Source organism: Camponotus vicinus, unplaced genomic scaffold, assembly GCF_025532165.1.
Source record: "Camponotus vicinus isolate PSW18456_S1 unplaced genomic scaffold, iyCamVici1.0 SCAF_14, whole genome shotgun sequence".
In the NCBI taxonomy this organism is placed as follows: Eukaryota; Metazoa; Arthropoda; class Insecta; order Hymenoptera; family Formicidae; genus Camponotus; species Camponotus vicinus.
The window spans coordinates 2,341,601-2,359,974 of record NW_028141950.1 but is presented as its reverse complement, the minus strand read 5'-3'; the positions used below and the strand labels follow the sequence as shown (position 1 = coordinate 2,359,974).

Genomic DNA, 18,374 nt, shown 5'->3' with positions numbered 1-18,374 from the left:
AACGGATTAAGATCTTTATCCGCGTATTTATATTTTTCCCTGATGCGCGCGGACCTACCCTGTTTTCCGCCCGCCCGGCCGCCCCCCCTTCTCCGTCCCCCCTCCTTCCGCCCCCCCGAGCAATTCAATTTCTCGAACGCGCTTAACAATCTAACTTTGCCAAGTACCAGCTAACGTAACGCTACGTGATGTAATGGAGTAATGGTCGATGGCAGATTATTATCAAATCGTCGCCCGGGGCACTATCAAAATTGTCTTCTCAAGATGTCCTATCTCTTCGACGGCAGAACGCGCCTAGGATATTATATGCTAAAGAAGCTTATCGGAACAGTTTCACGGTCGAGGTGATACACGCCGATAGCGCGCCGGGGACCGGATGATAGCGGTGAAACGCCCAACTCGGGGAAAACTCGCCGACGACGTGTCTATTGACTTTCTTCCGCGAAGACTAAGTCTAGCGAAGCGTGATTTATATATTCAAATCGCTCGCGAAACATTTCCCTTTATCTTTCCGGCGGAGATCCTATTTTTCACGCGATTTCACGCGTCGGGAACATTCGCCGGGAACGCCGCATTTCGCGCAATTACGACTTTTTTAAGGTATTATAACTTTTCTGTCGCTCACGTGAAAAGGGGAGAATTCACCGACATTATTTCATAATTTTTCGCCGCTCGTGTGTGTCAGTCATATTCGCTTATGCGAGATTAGCTCGGCGCTGTAAAATACATTCCCACGAAAAATAGCATTATCCGCAGAAATACCGTAAAAGTTTCGCTAGAGAGACGTTTATCTACAATTTTCTTTTTTTTCCGATAACATATGTATTTTTGTCCCAATAAACGTCATATGCAACCGACGAACGTCAGCCGATTGATTTTTATCGATTTTACTAATTTAGTCTCTACGAGAGGGCTCGATTATATCGATTCTCGAGAGGCTCAAAAAATTTGCATTAATTTCTCAATTGATTGACGTGGATTTAGCTCAACCGGAGGAGCGCATTATTGCGGACGCTCCAAGCGACGACGACGACGACGAACGCGTCGAAGCCCTCGCTTTTAACGGCAAATCTCTCCGAACGGAACTTCGTAAACTAATCTCGACATCGAAGATCGATAATAATGATCTCTCCCAGGACGCACAAATCTTGGTCGCTGTCCAAGTTGCGTTAGCCTCGCGGGCCCGTAGAAACTTTGCACCCGTGTAACCGTTCCGCGTGTGCAACTTAATACGGGACTTAAGGGATTAAAGTATAGATTAAAGTACGCGGCTTGCGATTTAACGCGAATAATTTTCTTTCGTTGTGCGTCCGCGCGCGCGCGAGCGGACAGAACATTTCAGCGTGTCTTCTCTCTCTCAGGATATTCCGTCGACAAAGAATAACATCGCGATGAAAACCTCGCCTCCCGACAAAGCCGGAGAATACGCGGACGATCACGCAGCAATTTCTCGCGAATTAAGAACTTTCCCCTGGTGTATGTACAAGCGATATAAGTGCAACGAAGAGGATAAGATATTCAAAAGGATAAAAACTTTCCGAAAGTTGTCGTGCGTAAAATTTTCGACTTTATCGGATATTTTCCTAGACTCGTCCATTATTATTACTTGTATTTTATATAGCTTTAGAAAAGGTAATGCGCGAGATATATTTTATATTGGCTATTGGCATCGACTCTCCCATCGACGCTCGTACCGCTCGCCGCAAAAGGTTTTGGATTGTTGTTGATGTAAACTTACATGTGCGCAAATGCAAACGCGAAAGAAGAGGCGAGAAAAATACAAAAGTCCGCGGCCATTCGCCATGTATATCTGTCATTTTCCTCCTCCATTACCGGCTCTTTAAACGCGGGACCGGTCGATTCCATAAATTCGGCCACTTTTGCAATTTCCGCCTAACGATTTAGTCGTTTACTCGCGCAACGGGTATCGCTGTAAAAGCGGAAGAGCGGAAAATCCGCAACGATCGCGTAAGCGATTTCTTCCGTTATTACTTCATTATCATTTTTGCAACAAGTGGCGCCGTGCACCACCGGCCTGTAGCTGGTAGTTGCCTTACACACGTGAAACTGCCGTGTGTTCCCCCAATTGTGTCACGACCGAGTGAGCGAGCAAAGAGGAAGAGAAGGAGCGAGCGAGTAAAGAAGACTGTGGCGCGGAAACTATGCTGGAAACAATAATCGTACCGATCTCAACGATTACTGCGCTCTCCGCTCCTTACTAGTATCGCTGCTGATGTTGTTGCAGTTGCTGTATATTTCTCCAATTTCGTCAACAGCAAAACGCCGACTAGATCCTCACAATTACTATCGCCAATTCTGTCTCTCCTCCTTTTCATACCTCCTCCCTTGCTGCTTCTTCCGTTTCTCTCTCTCTCTCTTTCCCAGATTTCGCGGAAACTTCCAAAAGTTAGCACACTTCGAGGAATTTAAGAATCTCATGGCAAAAGACGAAGGATGAATAGAGAGCGTTAGAGAGAAAAAGAGAGAAAGAAAGAAGGCGTAGGATCGTGTAACGTGCTACGAAATCCCTCGTTATCGTAATTTCGTTCTCGAGTATCGGAGGAGACAGCCCGGGAGTCGTGACACTCCTCCAAAAGTTGACTCGTTCTCTCAAAGATCTTCAGACTGGAGATTGGATTGGGGATCGTATAAACAGTAAAGGCAACGGTCGTTGAGCAACTTCCTTTACGTCGTAGCCCGAGCCACGAACGGCAGCTTCGTGCGACCGAGGCTTTATTTTCGGGGTAACTTCGACATGCGCGTATCCCGCCGAGAAAAATATCTCTCGAGAAACATAAAGCCGATCGCGCCGATCGACTCGATCGTCGTCGAGATGTAATCGAGCGCGCGTATCGCACCGGATAACACACGAGTTTTCGCAAGGATCGATCCATCGACGAATATCTTATATATTTTCTCGCTAAATCTATCGAGCACATTGAAAAAGAAGGATACTCGTGTGTGAAATATAATTTTCAAAAATATTACTCGAGACGCAAAAAATATTATTTGCAATTTAATCTTCAATCGGTCGATTTTATCATCGACCGATGATTCTTTAATTAATTTGGTTAATTTGCTAAATCGACGTTGAACGAGAATTCGTACTTTGTGTGCGCTTTTCTATCGCGCGCTCGATTCGTTTCAGGGATTAGATACGTGTATGGGAGATGTTGAAGGAGATGAGCAGTCTTACCTGAGTCAATTGATTGCGAATTGAGTGCTGTTTCTGATTTCCGCTACTACACGGTTCCACACATGCTCCCTCTGTTTCAGAACTAATCTATTTCGAATAAGAGTACCTCGTCCTTCTTCGAAAGTAGCACAGATATTTTTCTGCAAGAAAAAAAAGATCTCTTTAAGATTAATTGCGCCTCTCGATAAATAATTAAGCGAATCGCGCGCTTGTAAGAATTATTATAGTTCGACCTTTCTAACTAAACGCGTACAGTTCGATCGATAACTTCATTAGCAAACGGTAATTATATAGCGTGTTATATAATTAATCTATATAATCTATATAATACATCGAGGGCGCGCACATCTTTGGAACTAGAACAACCGATGTCATTTTGCCGAGGCAGAGAAATGCTCGCAATTATCTTACAATATTATATATTCTGGCAAATGTAGAATTAGATAAAATATTAAAATAATTATTTTATCTGTTCCGTCTATCGCTACATACTTTATTATCTTCTACGCGTAGAAGATAATTATAACCGCGGTATAAAAATGTCAGAGGACACGAGCTATAAATGATTTCGATACGGTTTCTCATAAAAATATCCGTCCAGATCGCGTTAATTCTCAAAGGATACTACCAAGATACGATCGACGAGACGAAATGAAATGAATTTTACGGCGCGACGTTGAATGTTACGAACGGTTTCATAATAACAGATATCCGTAATTTTCGATAGCGAGAGAGAGAGCGCGAGATAGGTCGGTGGAGCGAGATTGCGCGAGGAAATCTGTTTTAAAATTTTTTAGCTTTCCCGCTGGTCAAATTTATAATTGAATTAAAAATATAACGCAAAATCGCAAATTTCCAACAACTTTTAATGAAAGATCATCTCTATACTCGCTGAGAAATCTGGAGAGGAAGCGACCGGCTACCTGAGACTGCACCAACGCTATGATGGCAATTGTTTCGTTAACACGGCTATAATGCAGAAAGTTACAGGATAGTTACCGCGAGCGAGCGAAAAGAGGAGGAGGGAGAAGGAGGGAGGCCGTCGTGGCATCTCGCAATATCACCAAGAGTGCGGAAAATTTCGACGGACGTTATCACCGTCGCGCGATAATAATTGGCCGCCGCTGCCGCCAGAGATGAGACGGTAAATAATTCTCGGGTCGCCCGAACGCGCGCAGGGCCCCAAAGGAAATGGAAATGAGGCGTGTCTCTCGTCTCGTACTACTTTAACTCATTATTTCGCTCGCCGTCGAGAGAAGGACCTAATGGAGGTTCACCCGACGGAAAGTAACAGCGGTGGCGCAATAATACCAAACGTACAGCAGTTTCATCCATTAGCCGTTGTAGCTAACGGTGAACTTTGACCTATAAGAAGCTACGAGATCGCGCGTATTTCCGGGATTCCCCCTGCGTTAATGATTGCGTAAAATATGAATGAAAATTTACTTAACTCTGTAAAGTATATATTTTCATTAAAGCAGCAATATAAAATATATAAAGTGTATATTGCACTTTATATTATTCCTTTAATTGTAATATACATACTCTCTTTATCATACTATATTATAAATAAAATTTGTTCCGACAAGGAATAAATAGCTCTTTTTCACATTCTTGTAATCGTTTCTTATGTCAAACTGAAGAATCGATAGAAAACAAATAAATTCTAATTGATTTCTAAATGTCATAGTTTGCAAGTCATTTAATTGCATTAACACCACAGCTGTGTCAAGGAAAAACGAAAAAGTAATTTACTAATCACATATTCAAAGGCCTCCCTTTCGTCTATTTGTTTTAAGACGGCGGAGTTTTAGGAAGAAAATTTTTTTTATTTTAAAAGCCATTCCTTTTAATTCACCCCTTCTTTTTTTTTAGTCACGCTTTTAGACGCGCTTGCTTCGCATATCGCTAATATCCGCTAAAATATCGCGTCACAAATTATTTACTATAACTTTCTATTTATCGGTATACCATTATTTACATTTTTCCGTGATGATTCTGATATCTCTTATACATGCACTTTTCCTCGTAACACTGTTGGAAATTGAAATATTAACGTTGTGCAAAAATATTATATCTTAGTTATATATAAAAACTATAATTCAAATTTTTTGGTAAAAATTTAATTTATCCGTTCAAACACGATGAATTTTTTTCTCTGACTAGTTTTTATCTTTATTGCCAATGGTTATATGACTAATATATATGATACCGTTTTATATGAATTGAAATATTTCAACGGAGGAAAGAGTATTAAAAGTTAATCTCGTGTTAAATAAAAATTTTCTCAATTAACAACATTAGAATTATTATATTATTCTACTAACATTAGATTTGCTTGTGAAAAGAATCTCTCTTTTTTCTATTCTCTTTTCTCTGCGTTCCATCATTATTAAATAAATTAAAAAAAACACACGTAATTTTTCCTCACGCAGATAGATATAGCCACGAGTTAATAACAATAAATTCCCCAGGCGCACGACATTAATTTCCACCGTCGAGAATCGACCTTTATTATTTCCTCGTCGAAACGGAAACGAAGCCGCCGCCACCGCCGACCCGCCTCAACTCGATTCGACTCGATTCGACTCGATTCGACTCGGGTATCGGGAAAAGTAGCGAAGGACCTTCGAGAAGAAATTAAAGCTTCGTGCAATCTGAAAAGGCGGAAAAAGGAGCCGACTTGGAGAAAACAAGAAGACCACTCGATGGCACGCCGAATGAAAGAGAGACCAGCGAGAGATACAGGACGAGACGAGAGGAGCTTTTATCGAAAATTACGATTTATAAAAATTTATAAAAATTGCAGCCATGGCCTCCGCATCGCGTCGCGCAGGCGTATCTCTCGCGAGCGTATAATTAGTTCGCATCTCGCAGAGTTGCACAGGAACGTGAGGCAAATCCTTCACATAAGGATTAGTGCCACTGCACAGCGCAATGGAAAGAGAACTCTTAGCTGACTATAACCGTATGCTTTGCGACTATGTACTTGGCGAACAGTAATACCATTGAATCGCAATAGTAAAAGCATGGCTATTGCAATGCGTTTGAATGCATCGCAAAGCTCGGTGCATCCAACTTCTGGCATCGCAACAATCGCACGAGTCAAGTGATAGCGCAGGGAAGCATCGTGTGACTCTTAAGCAAACCTTTCATGACATTATTTAACGTAAACTTTGTAAAGCTTGATGAAAAACGAAAATCTAAACAAAAGTGTATATCTACGAGTCTCCATACATGCGAACCAGAATCTTTTGAACCAAACTGCTCGATGCCCGTTGCGAATGATGCGTATATATAACGTACAACTACGCTATAATAAAATTATGTAACGTGATGTAATAATATTAAGTCTCGTGCGAGCCATATGTAATAAGCCGGATTGATATTTTGGCGCGTTGTTTTACGCGAGTCTCGTTACGCGAAATGGCACTCGTCGCGTTTTGCACGCTCGACAAATCGATGACAAAGAGAGACAGGGAAACCACTTGTATTTATAAACGAGGGAACCGTCGTTTACTATCTCGACTTCGAATTAACCCAATCCCGTTAACACGACGCTCGACTGTCTAGTGTCGTTCCGGAAATGACGCCAACACCGTAGTCACCGTATACAGGAAGAGATATCGTAACTGCTTTTCGTCCACGTCTCGTAATAAAAGCCGGCATTATAATTGTAGCAGTTGTATGTTGCTTCGGAAGAATAACGCATGCGGGAAACCTCGAAATACACATCATTCATTTTCTCTTGCTCTTTCATCATTCTCTCCGCAATTAAACGTTTATTAAAAGGACTGATATTGTTAACCGACATATTTGCCTCTTTTCAGATATTTGTGAATGGACATAAAAGAAATATGAAAATTGCGGTTCCAATCAATATCGCTTTTTCCGGATAATATTATTTTTCAACTCAGTTAACCATCCGGCGAGAGATAGAATTTTGTTTAAAATTATGTACACTTTTATCGAAATAGGAGGTCCTTGCATGACTTTTTTTCTCTTTTTTTTTTCTTTCTTTTGAATAAAATATTAACACACATGAATAATAAAATAATACAAAAAAAGAAGGTATAATATTAATTTTTAAAAAATTCAAGTAGAAAATGAGCTAATAAGAGCCGAGTGCAATAAATAAACGCAAAATTATGTAAATAATGTATTAATAAATAATATATATTATGTAAAAAATATATAATTAATTATAATAAATTACTCGAATTTTCATATTTAATATATTAGAGACACTTCTCGTTATTTATATTAATTTATGTTTCTTCGATATTAGCAATAAGCAATGACGCAACTGCGAATTTCAACATACTATACAGGAAAAAGGCAAAAAGATAAAAATTTATTTCGACAGTTTGTTCTCGCGTGCGCCAAAAAAATACCTCGCAAAATTATGACACATGCATACTATGACGATCTACCCAAAACTATCAATATAGAATTAAAGTGGGTAACAGAGAGAGCATCATATTTGTGAATCACTAAAGGATACTCACGGACGAGGTTTATCCAAATTAAAAATCGAGCACGCCCAAGCGTGCTGGCCCCTCGGATGCTACTGCAGATAAATCGATTTCTGTTGGACGGCTACAGGGTATATATTTAATAAACTAGTATCGCGCGCGACCCGATTTCATGTACAAAAGATTTTATCGTACTCTAGATCCGATATCGAAAAGAGGAAGAACATTCGCGTTTCCGCACAAAGGGACTCTTCAATTACTGCCACATTTCATTGATCCTCTCAAGGAATCAGTACCGAAGGAAAATATTCAAATTGTCCGTGAGTGGCACGCCGGCTCCGAGTGCTTGTTTCTTAGCCAAGCGCTATAAATTGGAGAAGACAAGGGAGAAAGGGGGAGGAAAGACAAAGAGCGATCTTAGAAGTCAGGAATCTGAACTCGTCCAGAAATTGAAATGTTACAATTTCGCGTTGGAAAATAAGGACACATCGTTATTTGCGAAAAAAATTCCGTCTTATTAAGCATGTCAAAATGTTTAATCACATTTCGTAAAAAAAAAAAAAAAAAAGAAATTCAAAAAGGGGATATTCAAATCACGTTTAAAAACATTTTCGGAACATATATAAAGAGAAACGTCCATTTCATTACCGCTGTGAATTTTGCATGTTGCTAAGAATAAATTATTCGGTATCCTCTGTTCCGATTTATCTATTGATAATTCACGTTAATGTAAATATAGCTTAAATTATTATTATTAATTATATATTGAAATTTGGTTCTGTTAATATCTACCTGTGCACACAAATGCGTAATATGTGATTTGTGAGATCGTTGAATAGCATAATGCAATTGACAATTTGATTTATTTTTCCATTTATATGTCACTAAAATGTCGTATAATGTAAAATATTTTCTTAGCCCACGGATAATTACGACTCGTGAATAAAATCGCGCATGAGCATTAGTTTCTCCACTTTGAAAATTCCAACTTCCGTACGCATAAGGGAGGACGATACGAGGGAGGGATTATACGCTGGAACCCCCGTCTTGGTTCTCGAAAATCCTTCCGGCGTTTCTCCATCGAGATTTCATAGAATAAAACCGTATACGAGGTTTTAATGATCGAGACAATCTCCACAGTAATAATTCATCGGTCGACTTTCGGAAATGAAGCGGTAAGAGAGCAAAAAATACACGCAACGCAAAGTAAAATATAACGATCATATGTTGTAAAATATTAAATTAAACATTGTATATTATAGCAGATTATGCATGCGTAAAAGGATTTCGCTTTGAGAAAGAATATTTATCACGACAACAAAGCGCACACGCGGAACATTTCGCTAAAAGAGAATTGAATATTAAAACTAAATCAGTTGTATTGTCCGTGATTTTCTGCTAATATCCGCGTTATTCGAATAAAAGCACGCGTGATTAACACATATTATTTATCGTATTTAAATGTACTTTATCATTATCCGTACAAAATGTAAAATGTAAAACGCAAAGGATTAACGAATATTTTATACGTGTCTAAAAATGTTATCTAATTATTTTCACTCTAAAAACATGTATCATTTTCTTTATTTAAATACGATTATCTCTAAAAAGAGGAAAAGAGCTCTACAACACCGAAGAAATTAATCAATGCCAATCTGCCTTCTAAACAGAATCCACGATTATCGTCGACGCGAATTTCTCGTCACGGTCAGTGGCTGAGTTTTCGTTAACTCTGTCAGGGAGAGGGAGAGAGAAAAAAGAGACCGCCGAAAGAAATTGGCGCGCCACAATAACCGTTTCGAGCTCGTGGCCCATTACCGGCCCATAATTGTCTCCCGAGGCTATAATAGAATGAGCGTAACGATAGCTATAACAGTTGGCGTATATCGCCAATTCCGTTCAATGAAGAATGAAGCGTGAGAGATGGAGAGAGTGGATATCGTTCGCGCGCGGCCCGGCACGTGCCCCGATCCATTCCGCCAGCAAGGCAGCCAACCCTTCGTATTTGCACAGGAATAACCTTGCAGGAAAGAATAACTTTCTCAGACGCTATCGACGCGAATCGCGCGATGAATGAACCATTCGCTAAGCGCTCGTGCGCGCCGATTTTCCTCGCGATAGAAAATTCGGCGTAAAAAGGGGGCATTTGCGGAAAAATTCTCGCCCCTCGAAGTCCAAGTGTCGGAATCGATAGCAGCGTTTCGATATGAACGCTATCGAAGGTTTTTACGAGAGCACTTGGCAATCAAAAGTGTGTGCGAGCGTATCTTATATATCGTATACTCTGTTTTATTGTTCTATTATATGTAATTCGCAGGATTGTATCGATCTCGCGTGATTCCACCATAAACGTAAACGGAGGTTTAAATCAAAATGAAAATTATCGCCTCGAGATCGCATTTTACATCGCGCATTTAGCGGAAGAAGCGCAGTTGAAGCGGAATTATATAAACCGGCGAATGAAATTAGGCGGAAGCGGTAAACCCGCGACAGTGCGGAAGGCAACGACGAGACAAGAATGTTTCCGACGAGATGTTGTTTGCGATTCCGTTTCGGGCGAATAGAGAGAATTCCTAACGTCCGTCCATTTACCCAGGCGCGTGATACAGCGGGTATTCGGCAGAAAGCACCCTATCCCCGCTGCTTAGCTAGCTGGAAAGACAGCGAGAGAGGCTCCGAGTGAAACGTAAAATCGCGCCATCCCATATTCGCCTCTTCCTCTTCCCTTTACGTCGAGCCGTAACGCGACGTCATTTCCCGGGTCGAGTCGGCGAGTCCAACCGCGAGTCTAATCGTACCTTGAAGCTCCGTAAGATTTCACGGATATTATTATCGAGAGTTTGGCGGCCGAGAAGAAAGAAAGACGGAAAGAGAGAGGAGGAAGAAAAACAAATTTCTCTGCCAGCGCGAGAAAATAACGAGACTATCTCGCGCCAACGCATTCACTTGGAGTTTGCGTACGCTGCACGTACGTCCCTCGTAATCTTGGCTTTCTTCTCGCTCTGCCGGAGAGCATCTGTACCGAAGAGATACCCGGTGAATTAAGATACCGAGACGACGTCGTCGCGATGCGATATATAATTAAATCTTCTTGTATCCCGGAACGCGACGCTCTTCTTCCTCGACGCGCGGTAAATTTTTGCACAAGTCGCAATAATATATATAACCGCGTTTTCTTGGCGAATACGAAACGGTAATTTCCATTTGCGCGCAAATTATCGCGGCGAATTCCGCCATCGATCGTCGAATTACGCGATATTTCGCCAGCATGGCCGAACGGCGAAATTTCGGAGGACCTCTCGTCGGAGAGTAACCGCGAGTATCGAATGTACGTTAATGCGTAAGGGCTATTCGAATTGCGATGCGATTCGTTAACGGACGTTGGATGACCCTTCGAACGGTCGGTACTTTTAATAGAGAGGCATCGACTAACCCGATTTCGCTCGGTCCTCGCTCTATATTATGACCTCGAATTATAGCGCCAACAATAGACTTCGATGCGATGTTAGATTTAGAAAAGTATATAAGGAGACTCGGTGCCATAAAGCTTAATCCTTATAGCAATATCAACGTAATATCGATGGATCGATATTAAGTACTTTCCGTTTTTGCTTTAATAATACACGAGAGCAGAACAATATCGTATTAGAGTATCCGTATATATATACATATATATATATATATATATATATATATATAGCAAAACGAGTCTCGGAAAATCGTCGCATTAAATCGATTAGTCGTCGAGGCAAAAAGAATCATACTGTAATCGCCCAACTTTTTCGCCACCGTCTCGGCCGCCAGCGTCGTCGTCCTCGTTTTTCTCACATTACGTAAGAAAATAGGGCCGGGGCGGACTGCGAAGCGGCTGCTCAAAATACAGTAAATTTGTAAGTCGTCCGAGGCAAGCGCCGCCAACTTATTTCAACCGTTTCATTAGCGTTTAGAGGCAGGGGACAACTTTAAGAAACGACGACGACGACGTCGCCGCGGCTTTTTAATCACGTCTCTCGGTAAAAAGCACGGTGAAAAGTAAATGGTGACGCCATGAAACAAGCTATGGTAAGCCGTCAAATGTATAACGCGGTAAAAAAAAGTTTTTTTAAATCTTTGATATTTTTGATACGATAAAAAAGAATTAAAGTTATCCTATTTAAAAAGAGGGAAAAAATTTTTTTAATTTACTACAAAGTTTGAAAGAAATATGTATTCGCAAATAAAATTTTTAAATTGTAAACTTTTTAAGAGTTTCAATTTGATCATCTCTTTTTCTCTCAAATAAAATAAGTTTCAGCAGTTGTAAATAGTTTTTATCCCTTTAATAATGGCCTTTCGTTCAATTTTTGTTTAGAAAACACCGACTCGTTAAGGCAGCTACGGTCGAAGGATCAATCCCAGAACATTCGGCAAACTATCAATTTCACGGTGGCGTACAGTTTTTAGCAAAGTTAGCCCACGGATGGAGAGCGGACGTACAATAGATCGCGTTACAACGACAATCAATTCAAGTTTAAAGTCGGGCACCCCGGAACGGCCGTGAATGTTACATATCGACCTCGTCCACTCAGGTTCTCCTGCAAATATCATGGCACGGTACGAAGAGGCGTCTACCGGACGGTGAGGGATGCTTTTTCGCTAGCGGTAATAGCGGCGCGTTAGTCTTCGGGAGCATTCTGTTTCCCCGGAAACATGCGAGCGAGTTTCTGCCATTATCCGGCTTTTTATTCCGCCGGAATTAAGAACACAGATCATGCTAGACGACCATCATGTAACTTTTGCGTTTATCGTCTTCCGGAAGAAGACCAGAGGCGCAGGCCTTTACTCGTGAGAACGCTTCCGAGTTTGCCGCACTTTTACCTCCGCATAATTTTTTCAGGAGCCTGCCGTAAGTGCAGTGCCGTGCCCCCGCGCAATTTTATCGATGTGTCAACGATAGGTCAACCCCTATAAGTTGCCGCGCCTTAAACTTGTAAGCGATGTGTTTTCTCCAATGTCGGCACATTTTATGGATATACACACACGTATATTCCTTCGCCTATAGCACTGGATTCCAATATAATATATAATTGAGAGCGTGCATTTATCTCGCGACAAGTTAAAGGAGACGTTTCAGCGAATGTCTCAATCCATAAATATCTACTGCGACAGAAATCATATTTTGATTCGGCACGAAAGTTTAATTGTCTAACCGTTTATTCTCTGCCCTAAACGCGTTCAATTCACCGGTCACGCGATGTGTATATTTCTATCAGAGATACGAAACGCTCCATGAAAATTAGTTTACTACATTGTGCCGACGAGCGTGCGATATATAAGTGCAATAATTATCCGTACGATGATTTAAATCGCGCCCGAATGTAAATCGCGGAATAAATACATTATCGCGGACGCGGTGCATTCGTTATTACGTTCATGAATTAAACGACGAGTGAATTACAATGATCGTACAGGCTTTCGACGTTATCATTCGCTCTGACAAGTTTTGAGCCTCGGTGGTGAAATCATGGCGGCATCGGGAAATGTGCATAGATGATAGATAAAGAGAGAGAGACAGAAAGAGAGAGAGAGAGAGAGGAGCATACAGATAGTAACGGAAACGCGCTACTGCATCTGGATTCATGATTTCTTAAATAGCTCGCAGTAAGTGCCTGGCAATTCGCTTCATTTACATCGTCAACACGTAAACGATTCAAGCGCAGGAAATAGCGAAATTAATGCGTACCTTTTGTGACAATGTCTCCGTCTCTCTTTCTCTGCAACACGATAAACTTATATTCGCAAGAGTAAATTTTGCGCAATTTATTTAATCGAAACTAGAGAAACCAAAACCACCATTGTACTCTTTCAATTTTTATTGAAAATTTATCCGAAAATGGAAACCAGTTTGATTACATATAATGTATTTTCCCTCGCTTTTCCTCTCACGTGTCATTACTTCAAAAACGGTTTAATTCAATATTGATATTGTATACAGAAATTTTAGAATATTATTTCGTTTGTTTGTTTCATAACAATTAACAAACGCCGACTAAAAAAGATGAAAGCGACGCGGTTGAACATATCCCGAATCAGGACGGATAAATTTCCGGACAGATAAAATAGCTATTCACTTTAATACTCTCTCTTTTTTTCATCATACAAGTTTTCATACAAATTACACATTTCTCTCTTCTTAGTCAGTTTAACGATAAACCGTAACGCAGCGCTGATTTGATTGAAAAAATTTCAATTTGAAGATTAATGGTAATTAAAATGTACATGTATATATTCGTATTTTATTTTGTTATCGCGAAATATTCTCTATTCCGCGACTGTAAACGGTAGTGAAGAGAAACTTGAAGAGGGAAGGGAAAAATCGATGCGGAAACTTTCATCGGTTCGCGTGTTAATTTTGATACGAGCCAACCGGACGAATACGATGCGCATAAAATAAAAAAATTCGGCCCAGACGATAGCCATCTAACTTTCATACCGGCCGTCATGTCCGTCCGCGACCCGTTTCTCCACGTGCGATGGACATCATCGACATAAAAGCGGCAAGAGAAGAACGAGAGGGAAAAGATGTCGGCACATACATATGTTTGATTACCCGTTACATTTTTTATACCGCGCATTTTTTATCTCTGCTCGAATTGACGAGGAAATTTGCAATGAAATAATACATTCGATAGTGACGTCATGGTCGAAAGCTCTCTTTAAACGGTATTATACATTGAACAAATTTGTAATAATTAAATCTCTCTCCAAATTAAATAAATTAAAATAAATCAAAATGAAAGAGTAAAAAAAAAAGTTAATTCAAGTTTCCTCCCTCTAAAGCTCTTCTCATTTCATAGGCAATAAAAATCTTGTCTGCTCTTTTATCGATTTCTTCTCATATGTATGACAAAGGATGCGTCGGTCTCGTGTCTCAAGATGGCTCGATCCGGCTCTGGTATTTGAGGATTCTCGTCTGAATAACGTATTTGCAAGGACGAGTTCTAGGGCGTATGGCAAATCGCGTATGGCGTATGGCGATTTCTACGGTGCGGTGCGGAGCGGAGGGGAGAAACGACTAAATTCGGCTAGCCGGCTAAAAATTCAAATCGCCTGAATGCTAAGCATCCGGGCGCTTATCTGCTCGCCAGACTGCGGAATTAAGATCGATATGCGGGATCGTTCCGTCTGGCAGCGCAGGGGGTCCGTCGCGTTTCTTGCAGGGCTCCACGGTAATGTCGGTCGAAGAGTTACAACGCCGTCTGGCGCCGTCGAAAGCAGCATCGCCCGGCATCTCGGAACGTGAAGGAAATTCCTCAACCCGCTGCTTCCTTCGCCTGCATTTTTTATGTCTTATATTTATGCAATATTTATCAGCGCGAAATTTTCTGCCCGTGGCCCGAACGACATTGTATCGACCCACAGAGGCAGACGAAATTTCATCGTCGAGTTGAACAAGAATCGCCAATAAACATCAATAATTGTTGGAAGTTTTATATATACCCGATATACTTTTTATAAATTTAATTATTAAAATGCATCACGATGGTACAGAATGTATAATAAAATGTCAAGTATCGATAAATAATTATCAAGGCTAAAAGAGAGAAATGTAATAGTTGAATGTTTTAAATACTTTTTACGTTTTATAAATTTAAATTTTTATTTTTCTAATTTTAATTATAAAGAGTTGTTGAAATTTTCTCCATATTTTTTTCACTTTTTTAAATTTTATCCATCCGAAAAATGTGTGAATAAAATCGCTTTATTATATTATTAATAACGCACATTGCCCAAATCGATCGCTTTTCTCTTTCGCGAAAGCATCCTAACCGTAATCCACTCCGAAGTTGTCAGAAATTTGAGAACGTTACAGAGTTATCCATCCATAAATGGAGAGCCAAATGCGAGCGATCTATTGTAATTACCATTGGCTGCGCACTCCGAACTTCCGGTTAATCCACTCGGCGGCGATCATTTCATCAAATGGTTTTCAAATATCGATTGGTGCTCATTTTGCAGAATATAAAATCGACACGTTTGCGCCCGACTATTCTCGATTGCCGTATAATAGACTTGGTCTCTAATACAGTGCCCGTACGCGCTTCCTGCATTTTAATGCACATAATTAAATGCAAAAATCGCCCAACGAGCGAGCGAGCAACGGATGGCAAAAAAGAAGGCTCCGAATTAATCGACACAGCGTCACTTCAACAGGTCGTCATTCTCGTTTCGCTCGGCAATTTATTAAAACGCGTTTAATCAATTACGCACGTTTGACATTTCCTTCCGCTACTCGAGTAACGTTGTTGACTTCTCAACCAATTTACAAACTTGCTTGATAAAACAACGATTATTCACCTGACGGGGCGGCGTATCGTCGGCTGCAAATACGCGGATGCATTTAATCGGCGCGCGCGCGCTTCCAAAAAGTTTCTTCTTCCTCGGCTGATCCTGTTACCGGAGAGCCAGAGGATTAAGCACGATACACGGACGATTGCCTTACACGATCACCAAGTAACTTTCACGTTATCGTCTCATCCACTGGCCGTTTATCCTGTGCAGCGTAGGTCGGCCAAAGAAGAGGAGAGCCGGTCGGAGCTCGCCAAGGCGAGAAAGCTATCGAGTTGCGGAAACTCCCGAGTGTGAAGGAAACTCTTTAATGTTTTCCCCGCGTTCTTTCGTTCCTCCGCTTGCTGGCCGCTGCCGAGAAATTTATTTAATCGACGCAGCGACTAACGAAATTCCGAACGCGTCCTAACACTCTACAGAGGAATTCGCGGTTCGATCGTTCGTAGATGCATATTGGGTTCCGCAATCACTTTAGTCGCTCCCGCTCGCTGTCCCCTCCTTCGACGTGATTTTTCTTTTATCGAGAAAAACAGAGAACGGAGAGATCTATTTGTTGGAGTCTTAATAATGCCCGACGGCACGTAATGAAATATTGAGAGAATATACGATGTGTCTCACGTTCTGAGAATATTTTTCCTCTTTTATTTTTAAGCCAATGGATGAGAGAGTTACAGTTTCAAGATATTAAAATTGCCCTTTTATAAACTATTGCAAAATCCATGTAAAAAAAATGGAACATTTTATGAGGCGAAACGTCACGCGATGGATTCTGATATCGAATTAAATTTAGCGTGATTGCCAGAAAATCGTCTCGGTTATCAAGCGCGTCTCCTCGACACTTGTATATAACTTTGCTTTCTCTTTATTTCGACCGAATTACAAAATTAAAAAATATACAATAACAAATGAGTATATATGTGTATATAATGATAAAAATTTGCGTTATAAGACTATTTTGCGCAGGAAGAAAGATCTTGCCGAGCACAATAACTTTCGCAGATGCGAAAGAGATTCTATATCACGACTTGTATCTCGTGGCAACGAGAAACTATGCGAAACACTCTTCCACCTGCTTTATGTTACGTGTAACTATGCGAAGAGCGCGACGAAGACGCGACTCCGATTCGATCCTCGAACAACGTTTGCGCCAATATTATGTTTCTCACGGTTAACAGAATTTCCATTCTCTCTAGAGTCAGAAAATCGCTCATAAAGATTATAGTTAGTAGAATCTCCGCATGTGTATGCAATCTCGTCTGATGAAAAAAAATTAAAGAATTTTCATCTATCTGTACAACGGTAGCTTTTTTTTCTTTTTCTTTCTTTTTTTTTTTAATAAAACTATTTATATAGCACAGTCGTCCTATTACCGTTCGAGATTAAAGAGCGCGAAGATGCCATGGACAGTCTGAAAAATGTTGGAATCTCTCAAGTAGAAAGCGGGATTATTCACATTTAAAATTCCACGACGGCAAATTCGTCGCTTCGACCCGTCCGGTATTAAAAGAGCCGCCCGCGTTATTTGGACAAGGGAGCCGCGAAAAACGGAAGAGTGGTAAGAAAGCAGGGTAGATGGAAAGTCGAAAAACCACAAAAGTCTATCAAGCAACCAAAGGGGATTACCCATTTGGAATTCATCGGCGGTCAAAATGACCGTTTCGAAGCTCTTTTCGGCACTGAAAGACCGCCCGCGTTATTCAAGAAGCAATCGCGAAAATTCTCTATCGCCAAAAACTGAATATATAACCGAAATAAAAAAAAATGGAAAAAAGACATACAAGAATCCACCGCGCGAATAAAAGAGGCAAAATTTTATGAAATTTTAAATTCATCGGCATTGAAAAACGACCACTATTTTAGCCTTGACCAATTTTAAACAACTATTCGTGACACGCATCGCGTATAACCGTGAAAGTTATAACGACTAAAAGTCGAAAAAAGACACGCAAGCTGGATGCGGAGGATAAAATAATGTAAAAAGTCAATCGAGAGAGAAGCGCAGGATTCGGAATTTTACTTTACGGCGTCCGGTAGATTCGGATAGCGGTGGTGGAAATGACCGTTCGTTCGCTCGCTCGCTCGCCTCCTTCCGGTGTTAAATTACTGCCCTTATTTGGACAAGTACGCGAAAGATCCTCCGCGCGCGGATGCGAGACCGAGGGGATTTAACGCCGGGATCCCGTTACCGGGACAAAGGATTAAAGCTCGATGCACGGACGATCACCAACTAACTTTCGCCTTATCCTCCCATTTCCCGTTTCTCGCCGCAAGCTCACCGGCACTCGGCCCCAAGTAACGCGGCGGAGCGAGCGCGGGGGCGAGAAACCTGTCAAGTGCAATAACTCGAAATGCGAGAGAAATTCTTTCGCTACCGG

At 40.9% G+C, this 18,374-nt stretch overlaps 1 protein-coding gene across 8 annotated transcripts in view; it reads right to left on the bottom strand.

Annotated features, from left to right (window-relative positions):
• Positions 1-3,202: 3,202 nt before the first annotated feature.
• LOC145965529 (uncharacterized) overlaps positions 3,203-18,374 on the bottom strand; it is a 43,276-nt gene continuing 28,104 nt past the window's right edge. For all 8 annotated transcript variants that reach the window (XR_014436751.1, XR_014436750.1, XR_014436753.1 and 5 more), the window contains one exon: positions 3,203-3,336. Coding sequence is in view for 1 of the 8 variants with exons in the window: in XM_083089175.1 (XP_082945301.1) it covers positions 3,284-3,336 (53 nt within the window). In the remaining 7 variants the exon portion in view is untranslated. The remainder of the gene's footprint in view (positions 3,337-18,374) is intronic.